The 24,880-nt window shown below is 36.9% G+C and overlaps 1 protein-coding gene across 1 annotated transcript in view; it reads right to left on the reverse strand.

Annotated features, from left to right (window-relative positions):
- Positions 1-24,880, reverse strand: part of sorcs3a (sortilin related VPS10 domain containing receptor 3a) — a 240,313-nt gene that overhangs the window by 22,665 nt on the left and 192,768 nt on the right. Inside the window, exons 14-19 of the mRNA XM_084096471.1 lie at positions 24,333-24,440; positions 23,159-23,276; positions 22,944-23,077; positions 11,607-11,720; positions 10,231-10,402; positions 3,437-3,623 (exon numbers count right to left, since the gene is read on the reverse strand). Coding sequence (XP_083952597.1) covers positions 3,437-3,623; positions 10,231-10,402; positions 11,607-11,720; positions 22,944-23,077; positions 23,159-23,276; positions 24,333-24,440 — 833 coding nt within the window. The remainder of the gene's footprint in view (positions 1-3,436; positions 3,624-10,230; positions 10,403-11,606; positions 11,721-22,943; positions 23,078-23,158; positions 23,277-24,332; positions 24,441-24,880) is intronic.

Raw genomic sequence — 24,880 nt, forward strand, 5'->3', positions numbered from 1 at the left:
TTCGCAGTCATGAAGAAACAGCCAAATTATCATAAAACATGAAACAAAAATCCTTACTTTGATTTCCGTCATCCTTTACTCAAATATATCTGTATTGTTTACCCTTCCCCATGTGCATATTTTTGCTTGTTTAAATAGCTCAACTGATGTTTTTTTTTTTTGCTATTAAATATTCTGTTCACATCAGGAAATAAAAGTTGGACCTAATGCTCTCATCTGATCACAAGTGGCCACCTCCTGTTTGTTTGTGAAAAGTGCAGATAAAGCTGTAATTAAGCACCGCAGTCGACTACACCTGCAGAGTTGGAGGACACATGCAGATTTTGGCAGAGCAACTGTACGAAAGACAACCTACCGAGTGTATTGTGCACATTTTTTTGTTTAAAGGGATTGTTCACCCAAACATTTAATTTCTGTTATCATTTACTCACCCTCAAGTTGGTTCAAACCTGTATGAGATTCTTTCTTCTGTTGAACACAAAAGAAGATATTTTGAAGAATATTGGTAACCAGACTGTATTTTTTTCCTACTATGGAAGTCAATGGGGGCCATCAACTGTTTGGTTAACCATATTCTTCAAAATATCTTCTTTTGTGTTCAGCAGAAGAAAGAAATTCATACAGGATTGGAACAAATTGAGGGTGAGTAAACGATGAAAACATTTTGCTTTTTGGGTGAACTGTCCCTTTAAGAGATGTTTATTCAAAGTTTGCATACCAGTCTTCTGCCACTTTATTCCCTGTGGCGCTACCAATTGTTTCTGTATAAATGTGCTTTATTATTTAACAGAATAGACAAGACAGTCTTTAAGTATTTTTTGCTAGCTAAAAAGGGTAGAACATTAGTTAATAAATGGGTCAATTAGACTGATAAAGCTTTTTATTAAAAAAATGTATCAGAGATTGTCTAAATCAATCTCTAATTCTAAGTCTAAATCTATATACAAAAATATATAAACATCCTTAAAACATGAAGCAATAATGGCGATAGATAGATAGATAGATGGATGGATGGATGGATGGATGGATGGATGGATGGATGGATGGATGGATGGATGGATGGATGGATGGATGGATGGATGGATGGATGGATGGATGGATGGATAGATAGATAGATAGATAGAAGTGTGCTTAAATCCATTGAATGTGTACTTCAAATCTTAAAAGTATACATTTTATATAAAACAAACGGTCTTACATATAATATATGACATTATATAACATATTAATGAAATAAAATGCAACTTAAGTGTACTCAAAGAGAGTACATTTAAATGAATATGTTTCTTAACACACATACATTTTAAAAAGTGTTTTTTGATTATCAAATTAAATTGTTATTTTATATTGCATAATTTGCATTTAAAGTTTACAATTTAAACCATACTAAATTGCAACTTCATCATTAAAAATGTGTAATTACAAATATATATTTATACACATGACATACAAGTGGAAATAAAATTTAGTCTATTTTAGTTTACCAAAGATGCTTGTCAGTATATTCAGCAGTATCATATTTCAAGGAAAATAGAATTAATTATACAATTTCATATGAAGATAAAAAACACTTTCAATCAATTCAATTCAAAAACAATTCAGCTAAATGCATTTAATATAAATTTAATCTATAATACATTTTCATTTAATTGCAATTAACATACAATTGTGTGTCAGAAAACTGCATTCAGTTCACACTAAAGTATATTATTTTTTAATAATTTTTTTAAAGGGGTCATATAATGGTACATGCACTTTTACAAGTTGATTGTACTGAAATGTGTGTTGGCAGTGCCTGTACACAACCATCATATAATGATAAAAATCCATCCAGTGTTTTTTTTTTTTGATCTCCTTATATGTTTTCCCCTGTCTCAAATCCCCTCCCACGACTGTTGATTGACAGCAGCGTTTCAACACAGACCCGCCCTGAGCGAGCTGTCATCATAGTCCACCATTGTTGATACGCTGGAGCAGAATGGCGTCTAAGCGATTGTGGTGTTCTGTTCTTGGGTGTAATAAGGAACACAGCAGTCATTTTGATGTTCCTAAATCCGAACCGCTGAAGACGCAGTGGCTGAGTTTTGTTTTCGAAGGGAATATTCCCCACGATCAACAGCAATGCTTTCATGTTTGCGCGAATCATTTCTCACCAGCTTTATAAACGAGAACATTGAAAAAGGTATTAGCTCCTGTCTGAGTATGTGTTGTTTATGTGCCTAATGACTGTCATAGTCTCACAGACTGGTTCTTTTTTAAACAGATCAGTAAAATTTTAGTGCTTCAGCCCTGACAGTTGTACCTAACACTGCATAGATAACGTTACGCATCACTGACAAGCCTACATTTACCGAAAAAAAGGTTTTCATGACCATTAGCTGTAACATCAATCTGTCAATGAACTAACGTATACATCAGTAAACACATAGCGTTCGTATCTCACTACTCTACCCTGCCAGTACATACAAAGATAGATCAAAGTGACATTACGTTAACCAACCATTCAGAAACGTCCTGTTCGAGGCTTAATACGCTGATTTCACGCAGCCGCCATTTTGAAATCGAAAGTGAGGCTCCGGTGGGAAAAACCCCGGAAGTAAAGATAAACAACAATGCCTTTGGACTACCAACCTGAAGCTGCTGCCGCGATTTACATTATTGGATGTTAATATTCAATATAGGATATGTATATAGTTCATTCCTGCTTCTTTTTTTACTTTCTGAATTAAAGCCTCGCTTTCGATTTCAAAATAACGGTTGCGTGAATTCATTGTATAGTCGAACTTCTTCGGGGCCGTCATCTTGTTCCGGGTCCGACTCCGGTTCAAATTAATACGGTTGCACAGATGTGTCCTCAGAGACTCCCGCTGCCATTCTTTCTCCAAAATATACCCTCAACTGTTGTCAAGGCAACACTCCACGTGTGTTGTATCAAAACGCCCACAGAACAGAGGGGTGGAGTGAGCAAAGCTCATTATCATTTAAAGACACATGCACTTAAACGGCATGCTGAAAACAGAGCTGTTTTTGACCAGGTAAAATTAGTGTTTTCTTACAATACTAATGAGAATTTTTAATTAAAGTATATTACAAACTTTTCATTTAGACCCTAAAGAATCATATTAACTTGTACAAAAATGGCATTATATGACCCCTTTAAAAGTACTTTTTTAATCTGTTTTTTTTTTTAATCTGTTCTCTGACAAACTTTTTTTGTCTGTTCTCTTTTTTTTTTTTTTTTTCATGAAATGACATTTAGAAAGGCAAAAATGCTATAATAATATTATATAACGTTCCCTCATAAAATGTTAACTTTTGGTACCTCGGCAAAATGGAGAAGGTAATATAATGCGATTGAAATGACATCCCATCATCCTGCAGAATAAAAATAAACCCTGAAGTAGGCAGTCGTGTTGTGTGCATGTGTGAAACCTACACGTCACATGCAGGTAGAGGGATGAGGTGTCGAACCCGAGGCTGTTCTCCGCCAACGCTGTTACTCTGAAGATCCCAGCACTGCGGTACACGTGCCTGATGCCCTCCTGCGTCCAGCTCAGGTTAGAGTAGGACACCGCCGTCCCGTCCCCAAAGTCCAGCTGAATGTTCGTCCTCATGGAGTCGCCCTAAAACAACACACGGAGCCAAGTCGAATTATTACAACAACAACTCTTTAGCACACTTTCCTTAATGACGGTGTCTGGCAGCTGCGACCAAAAACAGCTGCGGGTAACGCCACCATTCTGCTTACACAGACACTGTCCCATCTGTTTTCAGACACAAAGCATTGTTTTCAGCACCTGAGTTCATTCCTGCTATAACTCTGCCTTACATATGAAATCATATGAAGTGTATGAAATCAGAGACAGGAGCCGCTTAGTTACAGAGAAAACAGTCATTGTATCAAATGAATTACCTCTCAACATGCATTTCAACTTCCTGTGGGAAGCAGTCATATTACTTTTGATATGTAATATAAATTTGATACTTTATATTGTGTTTGTTTTGCATACAGTGAAATCTCAGATATCCTAACGGGTCAAATGTTATCCACCGCAATCATAATTACTGTTTATGAGATAGGATATTGCACACGGAATATAAGCGTAAATGTGGCTCGTACGGCTGTGAGCGAGTCTGCTGTCAAGTGGGAAAACATGAATCCTCAATCAAACCGATTTCTTACTATTTATTCCAGTCCAAAAAGGCACAACACTCTGCCATATGTACACTTTTAACTAAATAATACAATAAGATTTATACAAAAATAGCATATCATACTTTATTCTGCTACAAAGCGGAGACTGTTTAACGTTATGGTAAAATAAAACCCATTTGTTGGCTTAATGGTAACAGTTTTCCTGCATCTAGCACATCAGACTACTGAAAGTCAAAAGTGACAAGTGTTTTTCATTTTTCTAACACCAGTGTTACATAAAGAGTAAAAAAGACAGTATGTCTGACTCTGTCTGAGCATGTTTGAGTCAGATATTAAAGGGATAGTTCACCCAAAAATGAAAATTCTGTCATCATTTACATTTATGGGTAATCAAACAGTTGATGGCCCCCATTGACTTCCATTGTATTATTTTCAAGTCAATGGGGTCCATCAACTGTTTGATTACCCATATTCTTCAAAATATCTTCTTCTGTGTTCAGCAGAAAAAAGACACTCATACAGGTTTGGATCAACTTGAGTAAGTAAATGATGACAGATTTTTTATTTTGGGATAAACTATCCCTTAAAGGTAAGCAGAACTTTTTAGCTTTAAGTAGTTCAGTCATGACAACTCTTGGATAGTTTGTAAAACATTTAATTATTGTAAATAGAATGTAGTCTTGGCTATGGTTGCTGCTATGAGACCCCCCGTAGCAGATCTAGGCAGGTGGTTCTGGGGAGGTGGAGGGATAGAATGAGAATTTGCATAGTGCATAGTGGGAAATCGTGATACATGGAATCGATTGGCTGGGAACATAACATTGAACAAACCAATCAGAACACAAAGAGTTTCATGGCTGAACTATTCATTCATATTAAAAGATTAATTAACTTAATATGAACAGATGTAAAATGTATCTTTTCAGGCATGTGATCAGCTAAGTACAAAAAAGAAGGCACTTTATATATTTTTAAGTACTGAGTAATATTAATTAACTACATGTACTTACTATAGGGTTAGGGTAGGGTTAGGGTCTGGTTGAGGGTTAGTTGCATGTAATTATGCATAATTTACTGTTATTACTATGGTAAGTACATGTAACATATGTAACAAAGACACTGTAAAATAAAGTGTTACCGTAATTTTTTTAACCCCTCAACTTAAGAGTTTTTTACACAACTTAAGAGTCAATTCAGGTCAGAAAAAAATGGAAATCCTTTTTAACTATGGAAAATTCATATCCCTGACTGAATAAAAGGCCATCTATCAATCCACAGATATCGGATCTTATAAGCCTTGCATTTCTTCTGACACTTGAAAGGCCTTTGGTGCAACTCCTGAAACATCTGCACCAAAATCAACCGTTAGCACTAGTTATGCATATGAAACTGCTTAACCAGCCAGTTAAAAACATTAAACACCAAGAAAAGAAAGAAGAGGAGCAGGACGTTGAGATGAGCCCATGCCTTGAACCATTCCAGATTATGGGTGTCCCGTGCCATGAGAAAAGGAACGCTTAAACGCATGCATGTGTGTGTGTGCAATATTCCCAAATCTGTGCTTACGCTTCCCCAAATCCCTCTCCTTTCTCTCTCTCCACCGCACATTGTACGCTAATGCTATTGGGATATTCATTTGTAACACTGCATTAGCAGCACATGAAGGAATGAGGGTGTTTATGCCCTGCATAATGACAAATCCAAAGCTGGCTGCTTTATTCCTGTCTGTTTTGCTTTTAGGCACTGCTGACTGTGAGAAGTGGCCCGCCTCTGTGCGTTTCTGCGGAAGCATGTGCACCGGGTCGCTTTTAAGACATTCCACGCCACTTTGTGCAGAAAATCAAAACTACACTGTGGGAGGAGAGAGCAAAACATGACTGAGAGGAGGAAGAGTATGTGTAAGTAATGATGGTAAGGACACAGTTTGTGCTGAGATCATGTCCAGACAGTCAATTTTAAGGGAAATGCAACCAGCAGCTATTTCCAACTGATTCACAGCACCAATAAATGAATGAATGAATGAATGAATGAATGAATGAATGAATCATTTCCTTAAAGGGATGGTTCGGAGTAAAATCAACCTAGGGTCCTTTGCACCATGACCTCGACCCAAACACCCCCCCCCAGAAGCCTTTTTTCCCTTGGTCGAACATTATTAAAGTTAGAGTTTATTTAGAGATATCAGCCGAATGGCTTATGGATGACGCTAATGGATCCAAGGTTGTATCTCGTAAATTACCCCACTAATAATGCCCAGAATGGTACCAAACTTCTACAGTAGTACAAATAGGTTCTGCACTCATAAAACGAGGCATTGGAAAGTTTGTAAGTACATCAGGAGTTTATTTAAAGGGTTAGTTCACCCAAAAATGAAAATTCTGTCAGTAATTACTCACCCTCATGTTGTTCCAACCGCGTAAGACCTTCGTTCATCTTCGGAACATAAATTAAGATATTTTTGATGAAATCTGAGTGCTGGATCACTTCTCCATAGGCTGCTAGGTGACCGAAACTTGCTGGCCCAGAAAAGTTATTAAAGAGATCGTTAATATAGTCCAAGTGACTACAGTGGCTCAATCTTAAGTATATCAAGCGACGAGAATACTTTTTGTGCGCAAAAACAAACAAAAATAACGACTTTATTCCACTATTCATTTCCTTCTCTCTGGGCCTCTAGTTGGTTCACGTAGTGTTTTTGCGCTGCGCGTCTGTGTTACACGTCACCACGTAGGCTCACAATTGGCCGACGCTGGTCATGTGTATGATGCGTGTTGACGTGCAACACAGACGCGCAGCGCAAAAACACTACGAGGCCCAGAGAGAAGGAAATGAATAGTGGAATAAAGTCGTTATTTTTGTTTGTTTTTGCGCACAAAAAGTATTCTCGTCGCTTGATATACTTAAGATTAAGCCACTGTAGTCACTTGGACTATATTAACGATCTCTTTAATAACTTTTCTGGGCCAGCAAGTTTCGGTCACCTAGCAGCCTATGGAGAAGTGATCAGCTCTCAGATTTCATCAAAAATATCTTAATTTATGTTCCGAAGATGAACGAAGGTCTTACGCGGTTGGAACAACATGAGGGTGAGTAATTACTGACATAATTTTCATTTTTGGGTGAACTAACCCTTTAAATAACACTTGCCTGATGGCTAATGCTACCCGGACGTCAAGGTCACTGAAAAGCCCGTAAAAGTCCTTTGCAAAACTCACAAGTGTAAGGGAAAAGCTAGTGAATTTAACACTCCATAGAAATGTATTTTTTCCGAAGTGTTGACAACTTGGTGTTAACTAATAATAGTTGCAAACTGGTACTACCAACAAAATACTGGGCGTTGTTACACTACATCCTTATGCATTGCTTTCCGCCAGGACTTTTACGTGCTTTTCCCAAATCACTGAAGTGACCTCGACGTCCGGATGTACTTAAAAACTTTCCCATTCCAAATCATTTTATGAGTACAGAACCTATTTGTACTACTGTAGAAGTTTGGTACCATTCTGGGCATTATTAGTGGAGTAATTTACGAGATACAACCTTGGATCCATTAGCGCCTGCACTAAGCCATTTGGCTGATATCTCTAAATAAGCTCTAACTTTAATAATGTTCGACCAAGGGAAAAAAGGCTTCTGGGGGGTGTTTGGCTCGAGGTCATGGTGCAAAGGACCCTAGGTTGATTTTACTTCGAACCATCCCTTTAATTTACATTTTTATCGGATTGTCAAGTACAAAAATATCAACATATGACAAATATTTATTAAGCAAAATAATGTGGTATGGTAAAACTTAAAGTTAGGGGTTAGTACGATTTTGTTTCTGGAAGAAATTAGTACATTTATTCAGCATGGATTCATTAAATTGATCAAAAGTGACAGTAAAGCCATTTATAACATTAGAAAAAATAAATAATTTCAAATATATACTGCTATTTTTAACTTTCTATTCAGTAAAAAATCATGGTTTCCTAAAAAAAAAAAATAGATATATATTAAGCAGCACAACTGTTTTCAACATTGATAATAATAATAATAATAATAATAATAATACAAAAAAAAGCAAATCAGCATATTAGAATGATTTCTGAAGGATCATATGGCAGTGAAGACTCAGTGAAAATTCAGCTTTGATCACAGGAATAAATTACATTTTATATATTAAGAATGAAACCGGTTATTTTAAATTATAACAATATTTCACAATACCACTGTATTACTTTTTTCCTGTATTTTCTGTATTCTTTTACAAACTTTGTTCATTTTTTAATATTCTGTGAAGCAAAGGTTTTATGAAAAAAAAAAAAACGAAAAAAAAAAAACTGCTGTTGCACCTTAAAGGCATTAAATATTAAGGTCCATTTGATTTGCCTAAGAAACAGCCCCGGCTCTGACCCTCATGAATATAAATAGGTGGAATTCTTAGCTCATCTCACTATCTCTCTCTCTCACTCACTCTCTCTCTCTCTCTTTTACTAGCTCTCTTAATGAAAGGAATAAGCCCTCATTTCCTCATCTCATCATACTGTAATGTGACAACTCTGCTGTGGTGAGACGCCTGGGGAGAAACACTTTACCTGGAATGAGCGTGTGTGTGTGTGTGTGTGTGTGTTTGTTTGAGAGAGAAAGAAACCAAAAGAGAGTAAGAAACCAAGAGAGAGTATTTGTGACCATGTGTGTGCACTGCACATCAATGAAAAGCTATTCCCCAGTAGGATTGTAATATGAATCCAGCTTGCACTATCCCATCTGTACGGAGTGAAGGCTTTTCATCTGCCAGAGCTCCAGCACAGCTCGGAGCGGAGGACACAGAATTAGGGAAAGATTCTAGAATGTCAAAATGACCCATGTGTGTGTAAACGCTCAGAGCTTGATGATAGTCTCACTTAACCACACTGGTCAGGAAGTCTCGGAAGACCGTCAAGTAAAGTGACCACTCATAGTTCATTTTGTGATTGTGTCATTTGGTGGAGGGTTAATATAAAATATCTAAGACCATAATAACAAACGGCACAGTAAAATCATATTCAAATAATAGCTCAACAGTGTTGGCCCATAATTGGCTGCAAAACCCACTTTTTTTTTTTTGCTTTAGGTGGTATTTCTATCTGATCTTAACTTTAAAATGACTTTTGTATGCTAATGTAGGCTTTATGGGTTGTGCGATTTTACGCTATAATCTTATTTCACAATAACGATATACATCACAATAGTTATTTTTGCTTTGAATGAAGTTAGATCAAAATCTTTAATACCATTGAAATTTCATAATACTCATCAAGCAATTTCAACTTCACAAAAAGTAATAATAATAATAATAAAATCTCTAGCTTACTAAAGTATTTTTCATTGTTAGTTCATGTTAACTAATGTAGTTATCTAATGTCTACAAATGGAACGTTATAATAAAATCCAATAAATACCGTGTCTAAATCAGTGCTTCTCAAATAGTGGATTGTGACCTAAAAATGGGTTGCATTTCTGTTCTGATATAGGGTTGTCAGCATGTTAAATACAAATGAAAAAAATGCATCTAAAAATATAATCATGCATTAGTAGGACAGCAAAATAAACACACTTATCAACTTTTAAAATGCTTCCCATTTCCTTTTAGCGTTAATGCCAGAGTCTGTGTCCAATTATAACTTGAATTTTGCCAAAAATGTATCGGTGACCTGACTGATACTAATATTTGTACATTTAATAATTTAAAAGTAATATTTTGCACACTGCTGGGCCTTTAATATGCAAAGTATTTGAGAATTTAACACTATTATGTTGTAAAATTGTGAAACATTGTAATTTTAAGGAGCTTTTTAAGAACAAAAATAATAATACAAATTATACCATGTGCACTTGAAATCTCAGTCCTGAAGTAAAGCCATTTGAGAACAACTCAACTGTTGATCACCTTTTAGCACATCAATTTAACAATTACTACTGCATAATTTAGGTCTTGACTCAATATCAGGCCCATAATCATAGCTTCTGGCCATGCTGCACTTTAAATGATCAGATCAATGAATCTGATATTTTCCATTAGCGTCAGGTGTGAGTTTCTCAGATTCAGATCTCACCTCCTCCAGTCGCAGAAGGAAGGTCACATTGCTGCCCAAGTTGGCTGTGAGTTTGTGGTCACGGGTTGTCAGGACCAAACCTCGTGGAGGGCGGTTCGGACACTGCTGTTTCCTGGCCGAGTACATCTCCTTCACTCCTTTTGTGCAGTTATTCGCTACCACTTTACGATACCTGGAACACACACAAAAACTAGCTTTAAAATGCGTCTTTCTTTTAAAATAAAAGATTTGATGGTTTGATTATCTGACTCAACTGCACTTGTGTATTTTAAAGTATGACTTTAGTGTCTGAATACTTATAGGTCACTGTATTTATCCATATCCAAGGATGTTTTTTCAGGATGAATCGGTTTTGGCCACAATTTATGTGCCGGCTCTGACACGGTCTCTGGAAATGATAATCGTGTTATTTCTCTTTCTCTTCCCTTGTCTGTAATCTTGAGCTCTTTGCTTTGAATGGACATGCTTTCTTACTGATGTTGGTTTTCAAATTAGGTTTAAATGAAGTCTTTCCATTACACAGTGTTATCTGTCCGGCTAGGTCTCTTTGTATGGATTGTCTGTCTGGAAAGTTGTTGTAAAGACGGACGCCACAATCTCCAGGAAGTTTAAAACCTGCTCACATCAATACGGCTTGCGTCTGCTCATCAGCACAATAAGTTTAAATCATGGTACACTTAATTAAAAATAACCACTTTCCTAAAACAAGATTAGTGCAAGTCTGATTGAATTGTTTCACAAAATGCTCTCTACTTTATCCCAATGAACACAGGAAAAATAAATGATTATTAGGATGTGGGATCTAAGTTGGTAATTGTTTTCTTATGTATTATTATTTAAAATATGTGAAATAAATAAAAAATATAAAAATAAGAATAAATATATATTTAATTTTCCTATAATATTTATTCAAATTCCCTTTTTATTTTATACATATTTTGTATTTTATTATTATTAATACAAATAATTATTATTAAAGACTTTAAACAAATATGAAATATTGTATATATACTATTATAAAAATCAGATTTTTATAAAATGCTAAAATGAATTAAATTTTAAATTAAATTTCCGTTACTTAAAATAAATGTTAACTCAAATAATATATATATATATATATTTATTTTTTCTATTTTTAATTTATTTGTGAACAGAACAATGCTATTAAGCAGGCATAGGGTTTATGATGTTAGTCTAGTCATTATAATTAGCTTTATGTGAAAATTATAGAAGTATGGCTATTTAAGCCATTTTAATAGCTGAGCAACTGTGTTTGGGGGTCCGATTTAGCCATCAGTGACCAAATGTCCCACCAAGGAAAGTAAAATTCCAGCATGATAGAATAAGATCTGTATGTGTATGTGAATGCTTCTTACCCTGTGCTGTTGAGGTAGTTTTGCCCTTGGCTGCAGCTTTGAGACACCATGGAAGGGTTGAACCAAAATGCTGGCAGACAGTTTCCATCTCCTCTTCTCTCAAAGCCATAATCACTACAAAAGACGAAACAATTCTCATCTACTGAACTCAAAGACTTATTTCTGTTCTCCGTTTATTTTCAGTGTTGTTTGATATATCAGTCCATTCTTAAAATCATCAATTCAATCCAAGTGTGATTGACTAGTTTCACACAAGGTCAACACAAGTTCAAATCTGGTTTTGCGACATTTCCTCATGCCGTTCCCTCCTCTTCTCCGTCATTTCTTATCCTGTAAAACATTCTCCTAACTACTTATACATCCTTTCATTCGTGCACAGCAGCACATCTTGCATTCAAGCGTGCCCCTTTTTATGCCCTTGAGACAATTGCAGCCATTGAGATGTATTAATTCTGGAATGATAAATGTCTTTTCGGCTCTGAGAGCTGCAGGCTTCAACGTATGTCCTCAATGTCTTTCAATTCTCTCTCCTCCCAGAAGCCTTGGAACCTGCTGAAGTGAATGTCTGTTCATATATCACCGGTGACTTTGATTTATCAATTAATTACTGATCCACAACAAAACCCAGCAGACCACATGGTCCCTCTTGGCATCAGGCATTTGGGTTTTTAATTATGAGCAGTTCCAATCCAGCACTCAGATAAGATTCAAGCTTTAAAAGATTTGTGTGCTAGCGCTCAGATTATTCCAAGAAGTGTTCACACCATTTAGCTGCGTTTCATATCTTATGCTCAAAAGATCATAACATTTCAAAAGATGCGAAATGTCTTTGTCTACACAGTGAAATGGGCCGTTTGTCTTGTTTAGAAAGAGTATGAATGAGAAATTCTTTAATTAGTGACACTTTTGATGACTTGATCTTGAAAACTGAAACATCCTTAATGTGAAAACATTAATGGAATAAAACGTTTATCAACTTTGAAGTGGATTTTGGTATAATGTGTGATGGTGTGGATATTTGATATTCAGTGGTAGTAATCATAGACAGTATATAAACTGGACACAGCGACCCCATAGGTTTCAACGGAGAGAAGTTGAAGCACATTAGAAGCAGTCACTTCCTGATTGCCGAGCGTACTGCGCAGACTCAAACTGAGCTTGACGACGTGGTGTGACGTGAGCAGCCTGCCTGACAGTTGTAAGTTTTCTAGTAGCCGTGTCAAGCGAAATCGGAACCATTCCCTTCCGAATCTCGCAGAGACGGAGAGTCTGAGTAGGAGCTGTCCATGAGCTAGGAGCAGGAGCAACGTCATGACTCTCTATGGGCTTCTCCCTTTACTTTATCGGACTTTATGCCTCCACGTCCCCCCGATTGATTGCGAGCTTCTCTTCCTGTCTCTACGGTAATTTCCAGAGAGTCGCGTGGTTATGACGCAATCGTTAGCCTACTTTTACAAAAACTGCTTCTACGGGGCCATAACGTAAGATACAAGGTAATGGAGCCTTTTATACATTGTCGTGTTTCTTTAGAAATAAACAATGGACAAATGGAGTCTTTAAACGCCTCAGATGTAAAGTTATTCGCTGTCAAAGTGACGCGAAAATGAATGGGAGTCAATGGGATGCTAACAGCAGGTGAAGGCTTGTTAGCCAATGGCGGCTCCCGGGGGTACCTTCAAAATAATATGAAACCCTGACCGCCTGGTAGTAATGATGTATGAGGGTCATGACATTTCTTACTTTTTGGTGAAAAACTTGGACTTGCGAATACAAGTTAACATTCAATTTCCTTTGATATAAGTAAGAAGAAATGGATAGTTTCTGAATTACAATTTGCAAATACTGACTGGTTTAGTAATGAGACCTAAAGCAGCTCTTACTGTAGATCATGATGTGAAAATCTCAAAAATTATAGACACTTCTGAACTTTAATATAACTTCCAGCAGAGATGTGCTTCTCTGTCACTCCCCAGCTAGTAAAAAGTCGTCTATTAGACGCATGGGCGTCGGAAGAAAAGTGGGTGGGTCCTCCCCCAGAAAAATGTTACTGGAGTAAATACCATTTCATTCTGGTGCCTTTTAATTAAAGGAACACTCCACCGTTTTTTTAAATAGGGCTTATTCATCTTCTTTCCTACATTTAGATAGGTGGGCAAATGCATTTTTGTCTCAGTGCATGCATTGTTTTAGTTTGACAGGGTCGGCGCTAGCTTAGCTTAGCATAATGAATGGAATCCTTTGTTGCCAGCTAGCATGTCCTGAGTAAAAGTAATATATATATATAAAAAAAAAAAAAAAAACCCACCTAATTACTTCTTGTGGCCTGCGTATTCACAATGAGTACAAATATAGCGATGCAGATTAACACTAGGCGATTTCCTATGCAGAATAGGAATAATCAATATCTGCCTAGGAAATCGCCTAGTGTTAATCTGCATCGCTATTTGTACTCATTGTGAATACGCAGGCCACAAGAAGTAATTAGGTGGGTTTTTTTTTTTTTATATTACTTTTACTCAGGACATGCTAGCTGGCAACAAAGGATTCCATTCATTATGCTAAGCTAAGCTAGCGCCGACCCTGTCAAACTAAAACAATGCATGCACCGAGACAAAAATGCATTTGCCCACCTATCTAAATGTAGGAAAGAAGATGAATAAGCCCTATTTCAAAAAACGGTGGAGTGTTCCTTTAAACAAGTAAACTAAACTTAAACTAAACGTCAGGCGGTTCTCTGCCTCCAAGTCGTGCATTAAATGCACAGCTATCCATGGATTATCCCCCTAATACGGTAATTTGCCAGCAATGACAACTTAAAGCTGTTATTGATGTTTGCAACACAATATTTGACTGGAAGGGTACAACGGGTGGTTACTTTCGTCAGTTGCGGCTCGTTGAGAAATATAATGTAGCGATTCAGCGGAAATGGAGTTTAATTTATTAATTTTAATTTAAAAAAATATTTATTTTAATTCCTCAAGTGGAATGGATTTGACTTACAGCGCTCTGAAAAGCGAACAGACAAATGCGCTGAATTAGAGACGGTAAAAGTGAGTGGGTATAATATCATTGGTCTTAAAAAGTGGGTGGGTCTTTTCCCACCCATATACAATGGTTCCGACGCCCATGATTAGACGTTGAATAGACATAAATCTTCAACGTCTAATTACATCTTTTCAACGTTGAAAACAGGTTGATCTTCAACGTCTTGATGGAATATGTAAAACTCTTTAAATTTATTTGAGATAATAATGAACATGGTTTGGTAGTTTGTTTTTCTCCGTTATTTTAGCATGTATAACAGACTTATCCTGTCTTAGATCATCAGTTAAAAACACGTAGTCAAACAGTCTGGCCGAAACTACTTAGTTGGAATCACGTCGTAAATCAGTCCAGACTTATTTTCAACCATATTCCAACGTTGAAAGACGGTAATCGTTTCCGGTAATCGCTAATCCTGTTTTCTTTGTGCTTTGTTACTATTGATATAAAACAAAGTCTCAGATTTCAAATTACGTCCATTTTCTTACGAAATTCAAAAACATAAATACCGTTTTGGTACTGTGGCGTAAGATCGCTCTGGCTCAGCTCAGCTCTAGAGAAGCAGCAGCGCGGAGCGCACATGATCTTCTCTTCCGCCTTAATACCAGTGACCGCGCGAAATAAACATGAATGAGCATTTGAAAGTATGTAAAAAGGTAGAGTACAACTTATCGAATTCCGTATCATGTGACATGGAATCGCTCGATCAGTGTTTCAACCGTGGAAAGACGTCAGTAAATCAGCTTGTAAACAATGTCATGTAACGTCACATCACATTTACCTCAGAAAAACCATATCCAGTGACCATAAACTCGTTAGTCAGCTAGAAAAATGAACTCTACAGAGGAGCATTTTGCTAAATATATGCACCATATTACATACACTGTAAAAAAAAATTACATCCCCAAGTCAAAAATTTCTAGTGACTGATAACATCTAAATTTTTCAATTAGTCTGACATATTATTTCTCATTGAGCCAATGTTAACAGACTATTGCAACAAGAATTGCACTTGGGCCAATAAACATTTAGATATGACCAGTCACTAGAAAATTTTGACTTGGAGAGGTTAGAAGTTTTTTACAGTGTATTCATTATAATTTTTAATGTTCTTCAATTTTGAATGCATGTTTGAATAAATCTGGCAGGTTTTTATGACAGCCACCATTTAAATGTTTATATTTCATATAACTATATTATTATAAAAATAAATAAAAGTGTAATTTGTGTTTGTATACAAATCAGTTCATTTTTACCTTTAGTATTATAGTTGGCTAATGAAGCCTATAGGCTACCACTGACTCCCATAGTTTACAGCATTAGTGAAGAGATTTGTTTTTCTTGAGAAAATTTGCCATGTATTGTACCTGATATCCAAAATAATCAATATTGAATCGAATCGGAATCAAAATCGAATCGAATTGCAAGCTTATGAATCGAAATTGAATCTAATTGTGAAATTTGTGTCAATACCCATACTAACTACTACTTAATAATTTGATAGAATGCACATTGTGTAGATACATGTTTTTACATTGTACTTATATATATAAAAAAGCTGTAATTAATATCCTAATCTCATGCTGCATCCAAATTTGCTTAAAATTCATCCTAAATAGTGTTCGAAATTAGAATTAGTGTGTCCCAAATCATAGTACGGTGGCCGAGAGAGCTCAACGCGCTACAACTGAAGAAAACACATGCAAATAGAAAAACACCCTCAAATTAAGAAAACGTCTTCATCAGTTTTACAACACATGGGTGCTCCAAATACTCACAACACAACCAAATACAGAAACGTGCTGCAAATAGAACAGAACACAACGGAAATGTTTCCAGACGACCTAAGTGACGAACGAACCCGGCTGGGACGTGCTTACTGCTCATGAGCATCCCTATGCCTTACTCCCTTCGAAGGGCAGAGCCTGCAGCAGTCAGGCGGTACAAGTAAGAGCACTGCAAGTTGTTTACTTTCATTATTATTGTAATGCTATGTGCTTTTAGAATGATTTAATGCCGTCTCTCGTGACGCTGCTTGAATGCGTTCATGAGTTTTGAAGCGTGGCTTTGGAGAGAGCGCTCTGAACAGAAAGGTGGGACATTATACTTTCAAATCTAGCTTGCTAGCCTTTACGAAATGGCCTACTCTAGCTTTAACTTGTGTTTAACTATCTGCACACATTGCAATTATCTAATACAGGTCAAGAAATTAAGAATTCTTAATTACATGTGCTAACAACAAATGCATTACAAATGTTATTTCCTTCTGCCCAGTCCTCAGTGATTCTGTCAGCATCCCATATCTTATATCTGCAGCTAGAAGATGTGTTTTTAATTATTACGCCACAACCTAAACCAATTAAACTTATTAGTTGAGCTCTCTGTTGCAGAGTTAATAGGAAGAGACAATATATAATATTCCACAGAATAATTACTCTGCATATCATGTCACCAGTTCCTTTTTGGCCCTTTGAAACAAATTAAAAAATTATCTGTGGTTTCACAGCAAATTCAGCAAAACTTTCTTTTCAAGCATTTTCCTATCACAAACATGCAGGAAGAAATATGTAAAGGTGGGTCAAAATCTTCTAGTCAATGAATATATTGAAACAAATTATCACAGCGGCTAATGGACTTAAATTAGACCGCTAAACTTTGACTTCGTTCAGAAAAAAATGAGGCTCAATGAAAGAAAAAAGCTTGGCTGTATTTAATTTAAGATAAAAAAAGCAGAAATGGGTAACATTTGCTAATTAATGAACATGCTAATTAAATATGTTTAGTAGTTTGTCATATCTGTATCATCCAAACTATTGCAAGTACAAATCACATAAAAATCCATTATAGAAAACAAAAAAACAAAAACAAAGCAAATGCAATAACACTGTGCATTATGGTTCTTTGATTTATCTACACTGAAAAAAAGCGTATAATCATTCACCTGTGTTCCAGGAAAACTAATTCTAACTTCATTCAAACTTTAATCAATAAAGGAGTTGGCGTTTCTATCCCGCGATTTCAACCGAGGCGTAATCTGTCCACGTATTCGTGATCACCTCAGTCCCCTTTAAAACTCATATGAAAACAGCAGCAGGCTTTGGTTTCTCCCCATCTTTAAGTCTGCGCTATTCAGTGTGTTTAATCTGTAGCAGAGCAGTGTCAACGTCAGCAGCAGAGGGCAAGGTGTGTGCATTTATTGATAGGTTATCATGTGTGATGGATTTTTTAATTAATCATAACTAACATTTGTTTTTCTTGCAGGAACAACATTCATATGCTTTTAAATGTATGTTCCCCTTTGACGAAAACTTTTACTTTGCTTGTGTGTGTGTAAAAATAACAAATATGGGAAATGAAACTAGACAGATGTCTAAACTTGAAACCTTATGGTTACCTAGTAACAAGAGGACTTGTCTATGAAAAACCAATCAAATTGTAGGGAAATTATGTAATGTTTCATGACATTTTTGCCATACTCCCTATTCTATAAAAACTGTTGTATTTCTGTTTGCTGGTGGGATTCTCAATGGAATTTGTGAGATCCTCCGGCCTTGCTTCTTCTTGGGAGATTCTCTGGAGAACTGCTCTGAGATCCCCCGGCTGTGATTAAAGCATTTAAAGGACATTTGCTGAAGTCTGTTTGACGATTATTGCTGCGCAGCAAGGAAGTCAGTAAGGGGAACAAGTAAGGAACTCGAGGCCAGTTGTCAACTGTAAACGCAAGAGCTAGAGTATAAGGGTGCTTTCACATCTGTATTTCGGTTCATTTGGTCCGGACCAAGGGCGAATAATTATACATTGTAGCATTTTTCAGGCGTTTTGGTTCCTTTTCACACCACACTGATCGCTCTGGTCCGAATCAGTTTATGAGTTGATAAAACGAACCAAAATGCAGTCACATGACAATATCCACATCACTCGTTGGCCAGATGCGTCTTTAACTCATTTCCATAACTGCACTTCGATTGGTCAGAATTAACGTGCAGGAAAATTCCAACAGAACTCCTGGAAGTAAACAAAGGTGGAAAATCCAGCAGACAACACGCCACTGTTTACTATGGAGAAACGACTGCGTGGGCTGATTGTGTAGTTGTATAGTTTGTCTACATCACTTTAGACTAGGGATGGCGAAAACAAAAACATTTCTTGACCGACCACCGAGCCTCATTAGCCGGTTGAAACCGGTTAACCGATTAGTTTAAAATATGCTACGCTATTTGAAATAACAGCCATTTCGAGCCGCGCCTGCAATTTCGCAACTCTGTCGCATCTCTCTGCCTCCCGCTCACACACACACTGCTGCCCTTCCACTCACGTCACTTTTTTAAAATCCCCTACAGCGCGAAACATGAGTCCCGCAAACGCGGCGCCGAGGAGCTTGTATGTAATCGGAGGACAAATGGCTCCTTAGTTTCGAAATGGTTTGGGTACAAGGTGATCGAGTTGAAAATAAAGGCGTTTGTCTAGCGTTAGAAGCTCATTTGAAACATTGCCACGGCTCATTTAAGAAAATGACAGCTCCGAAGAGACACTGCTTTAGTTTGAGATAGTGCTAACAATAATAAAGAAAGATGATGATCATCATCACCTTATCTGTTACCACTGAAATGTAGATGTAATGTATTTCCAAATCTAAGCCCATCTTATGCGGATAGATAATGTGCTACTACTGTATTTAAGCACTGTATCACACAAGTTGCAACTTACATCTGTGTCATTCTTTTTGGTGAAATGGTCCCACACACTACTTTTCTTTGCACGCTTCATCCTGTCGTCTGCCCTGGCTCTAACCTCGAGTGTTTTAGCCTGTAGCCTTTACTTTTCGCAAACCTTGTGAGTGCGTGAACCAAAACGCTGTGACCTCGCACCAAATGTTTTTATTGGTTTATTAAGTACAAACCAATGAAAGTTATGAAAAATAGAGTGTGAGGGATTTGTTCACTTCACACAAAAAGATCTTGGAATGAGATGGCTAACTGTAGTAGCGTTTAGTCCACTGTCTATAATAGCCTAATTTAGAGATCACTTTTTTTTTTTTTTTTTACCGACTACCGACAACTTTGATCGGTTAACGTTGATACGGTCAACCATAGGTCAAACGGTCATCGGTTAACATCCCTACTTTAGACAAACAATAATATTTGATAATGAAGCGAGGATGCGGCTCGAAAATAATGTGTTAATGCACTGCACACGGCGAAGGCGCTTCGCAAGTCACTTCAGGAGGCGTGCATTAATGTTGCTGACAGTGACATGCTCATCGTCCAAAAAAAATGACCAACGATCCATCAGGTAATGTTGTGCCCTTTCTCTCTTTAAAATTGTTTTTGACAGTTGGGACCTAATATGACCAAATTTCTATCAGGCTCCGCACCTCCTCACAACTCCAAGTTTGTCCACGAGCTGCCATGCTTAAAGTGCAAACTGTCAACAAACATTTCTCCTCATCTCATAATGCACAGCGCAGCTGACTACGGCAACTGGAAACCACTTCTTCGAGGAGGTCTCGGTACGCTTGTTTGGTCCGCTTTTGGTGCGCACCCGAGTGCGATTGCCGCATTCACACCTGCCCAAACGAACCGCACCAATGTGGAAAACGAACTCTAGTGCGATTCAACCGAACTAAATGAGGCAGGTGTGAAAGCACCCTAAAGATTATTGGGTGTCGACTGTAGATGCCCCAGATTATTAAGTGCCGATTGTAGACGCTTGGGTGTCGACTGGAGACGCCCCAGGTAAATTTATTTAAGAAGTGTCGACTGTAGACGCAGGTAATTATGTTCCAGGTACGTAGAGCCACCATAGTGAGCCAGCTCTCAGATTTAATCAAAAATATCTTATTTTGTGTTCCGAAGATGAACGAAAGTCTTACGGGGTTGGAACAACATGAGGGTGAGTAATTACTGACTTTAACGAATATGAATGAATACTAGCTGGTTAGTTAAAATGATTTGATATGAAATCAACATTCAGGGATTGACTTAATAGGTAGTGTAGAACCTACTGTAATGTTCCTACCTACCCTGGTATACAAAAAATATATTACATATATTTTGTTTTAATCATTCCCTCTTTGGAACCTGAGCTCCCCTAATATAAGAATCTTAAAATCGCCCCTGCAACAACTTCACCCGGAATGTGATTTCAACCAAGGAGATCCCACAGCAACAATCTGCACCCCAGACACTCTATAGCTAAGGTCCTGCTTGTAAGACAACATCTTGAAATGTATTGTTTAAATCACTTAGTTAAGGCTAATCTAATAATCCTTAATGGCTAGTGCTCATTTCAACATGCAGGTTTGAGTCCAGCTTGCAAAATGGCCTTGTTTAGTAATTCCTAAGCTCCTTTCCATTCTCGACTGCCCTCTGTCAAAAATAAATGCAGCAAAGATAAAATGTTTCTATAATCATTTCCCTTGACAGAAAAGGGAATCAATGTTTCCTTCCAAATTATGCGCTGCAGAGCTTTTATATAAATGACATGGAATGTAGAATTATATACAGTATTTATCACAGTTATCAAGAGAAGATAACTGTGACGGCAGAGGTAATGGTGTAAACATATACAGAGTCTGGCAGGAATATGTAAGTGCAAACTTCAAAGGATAAAATCAAGTCAATGTAGAAACAAGTTAAGATGTCATCCCAGATGTCGATTTTCAGCCGATGTAATGTTAAGCTGCATTAACATTAACAAGCTGACTTTAGGAATTTTTCTTATTTCGTGAAGAAGGTCCTCACAAAGAAATCATCATTTTAGGGGGTCCTTCCATTTCATATTTGAAAAATTCTATCATTAGAATCAAAGTACTGGGCAAATTAAAGAGGCATCTTGGGGACTGAACAGGACAGGAGAATGTACTAAAGAGAAAGTGAGGATACACGGTGCGTTGTTGGAAGAAGATGGAACACTTGGTCTGCAAATGTGATAAATGATATAGATCCCAAAGTATTTATATATACTTTAAAAGGAGCTCCAGACAGACAACAAAAGAATATGATGATAAAGAACCTCAATCTTCTCATCCTCTTTTAGCCCTGTGGACTTCAAAAGCTTGTCTGTGTCATGCATCTTGATCCCATCTACACTGACCCTACAGAAGGGGTTAACCAGCCCACTGCTGTAGAAGCACTATGTCTATTCTGAGATCTTTGAAAACAGCTCCTGGATCCCAGTGAACAAAACATGAAGGTTTTATAAATACCTGCGAGCCCACCTAAAGAGCAGACTATATAAAACACTGTTTTAAAGAGTTTCAGGTCTTGATCTGTTTAAACTGTTTTTGCTTTTAAAATAGTTCACTCTAGTATATTATGAGTAGTTTTATTATGATGTTAGCATACATTTGTGACCTGGATTCATACTAAGGCCAGTGGGAGATTGATATGGGACACTACCATTCAAAATATTTTTTAAATACGTTTCTTGTGCTCATAAAGGCTGCATTTATTTAATAAAAAATACAGTATAAACTGTAATATTGCAAAATATTATTATAAATTTATATTTTAATATTTCAAAATACTATACTACTCCTGTGATGGCAAAGTTGAATCGTTACTCCAGTCTTCAGTGTCACATGTTCCATCAGAAATCATTCTAATATGCTGATTTGCTGCTCAAGTAACATTTCTTATTATTAGCAATGCTTGCAACTTTTTACACTTTGATTATATTAAGACTAGTGAGTTTGTGAGAATGTGACCAGCAATGTGAATGAATGCGTATAAGCATACCTATAATAATAATCAAAAGTCTAAATTAAGATAACATCTCCTCAACTGTGATCAGCATATAATTACAATCAGTCTACATTTAATTGGTGTCAGATCAAATTAATAACAGAGCAAATCTAAAGTAAATTAAAGCTTTTAAGCCAGTCTCTTCAGAAGCAGAGGAAAAGATATACATGTACGCAGGGAATCATTGCCCATTCTACTAGATTCAGCGGTAACACTTCAGTTGAGGGACCAATTCTCCCTATTAACTAGTTGCTTATTAGCATGCATGTTACTAGCGTATTGGATGTTTATAAGTGCTTATAAAGCACATATTAATGCCTTATTCTGCATGACCATATTCTACATTCTTCAATCCTACCCAATACCTAAACTTAACAACTACCTTACTAGCTATTAATAAGCAGTGATTAGGAGTTTATTGAGGCAAAAGTCATAGTTTATGTTAGGTAATAGTGAGAAATGGACTCTAAACTAAAGCCTGACAGATTCAGCTGTTGGATCACTTAAGCTGGTTAGCTGGTTAAGTTGGTGAAGTGTGCTGTTCACTCACCACTCAAAGTCATGTGCTCTGCAGATGCAGGGTTCTGCAGAAAGGATCCTGGAGTTGTCCCATCCCACCATGCAGTAGTTTCCAGGACGACGCTTCATGTAGATCTGCTTTTGACCCATTATGCATGGCTCACCCTAAGAAAATATTAAAGTCAGCTACAATTTATTGACCCCTCCCCTCCCTTCCCTTAAAAATAAATTAAAAAATAAAATCACCTGGTTATGCAGGTGCCAGGTTTGGTAGTCTCCCTCTGTGCACCTTCTGGTAAATATGGACTTGTAGTCAATTTTAATAAGCTGCCATTCAGACCGGTGGCTGAAGTGTCCAAAAAACCTGCCAATAGACAAGGAAAGTTGTCTTAACTTAACTCTCAAACTACTCACTCATTTTCAAGTGAACCAGGAGACCTTCATTAGCTGGTTCAGGCGTGTAATGTATGCATTGGAATTAAACTTTGCAAAAAGGTACATCTCCAGAGGCCGGGCAATCCTGGGTTACTTCATTAGCTATGTCTAAAATTGCTCCCTGTATCCTATAAAGTGCACGATATAGGGTCAATAGTATTATCTGAATACAGAGTGAACAATTTAATGGCCCATATCATTCACTCTTGTTGAAATGCACTCTGATATATAGTATACTGTCCTGACTAACTTGGATAATGCAATACATAAATAAATAAATATGCAATTGTTCATATTTGTTTATTCTTATTGACAGTTCTTTAATTCTCTTTTTTTTAATCATGACATTTTAAGCATGGCAAACAAACAGAACAAAGATTTATGAAACAGACCATGTTAATATAGATAGTCACAAAGTAAAGTTATAGCGAAGACAATAATGAGACAGCCAGACACAGTATATTCATAAACACCAGAAGAAATACATATACCAGACCTTTGCCTAATGACATAAAACATGGGCTCTATAACCACTGTATCTGGCCAAGGTTCGCCCACTAAAACTGTTTTGTTTTTTAGTCTGTAGTCGTGACTGAGGCTGAGACTAGGTAGCACCAACAGCTCTGTAGATCTTTATGCAGGATTCCAGTGTTAGCTATAGATTATATTTAACAAAAAACCTGATCATTTCCATTCTATCTTATCCAATACTGCAAGGATTCTTTAATGTGTGTTTAAAGTAATAATTAAAAAGTACAAAATGACCCTGTTAAACTAGATACAGTACCAGCACTGAGACATAATGAGAAATGCTGTTGGTTCACTGAGACTAACAGCATTAGCTTAGTCTGATTAATTAACCTTTTCTCATGAGTGTATCTCTTGAACGAGCAGAGCTCAGAGGAATCTATTCGAAAAATAGGACATAATGAGGATGCACAGGCTGTGTGAGATGGCGATCAAAAACAAACCTCTATATACTTACGTCATGATGTGATTTTCTGCACCTGCCTCCACCAAAACACCATCCACGAACAGCGGCATGGCTGAGAAACTGTGACGAGTCCACTGACGACCTTCATCGAAGCTGATCCTGCAGCAGACATCGAGATGTTCAAATGTCAGTGGATGTTAAAACTTCAAATAGAAGAACGAATGTCATGAGGGTTTGGAATAGTGTTAAGTTTGTCAGATATGTTTTAATTTAGCCTTACTGTGTCAAATGTCCATTTTACTCTATTTAGTCAACCTATCCTGTTTTTGTTTAAACGTTTTTTTCTTTTTCAAAAGTGTATATACATATTATATGCTAGATGGATGTCTTTAACCGTTGCACTCGCATCTTTTGCAGCCTCTCTCTCTCTCTCTCTCTCTCGCATGACGGCTTTCTAAAAACGCGGCACTCAAAAGTAGTTCAACTTTTTGAGCTTCTTAGAGCTTATTTGCTCTAGTTTTGTGTAAACGGTAGGATATTAAAAAATATCCTGGCTCTTCCTAGCTTTACAATGGGAGGGAATGGTACCTTTTATTTTT

Source organism: Abramis brama (assembly GCF_963993115.1).
Source record: "Abramis brama genome assembly, chromosome: 2".
Taxonomy (NCBI): domain Eukaryota; kingdom Metazoa; phylum Chordata; class Actinopteri; order Cypriniformes; family Leuciscidae; genus Abramis; species Abramis brama.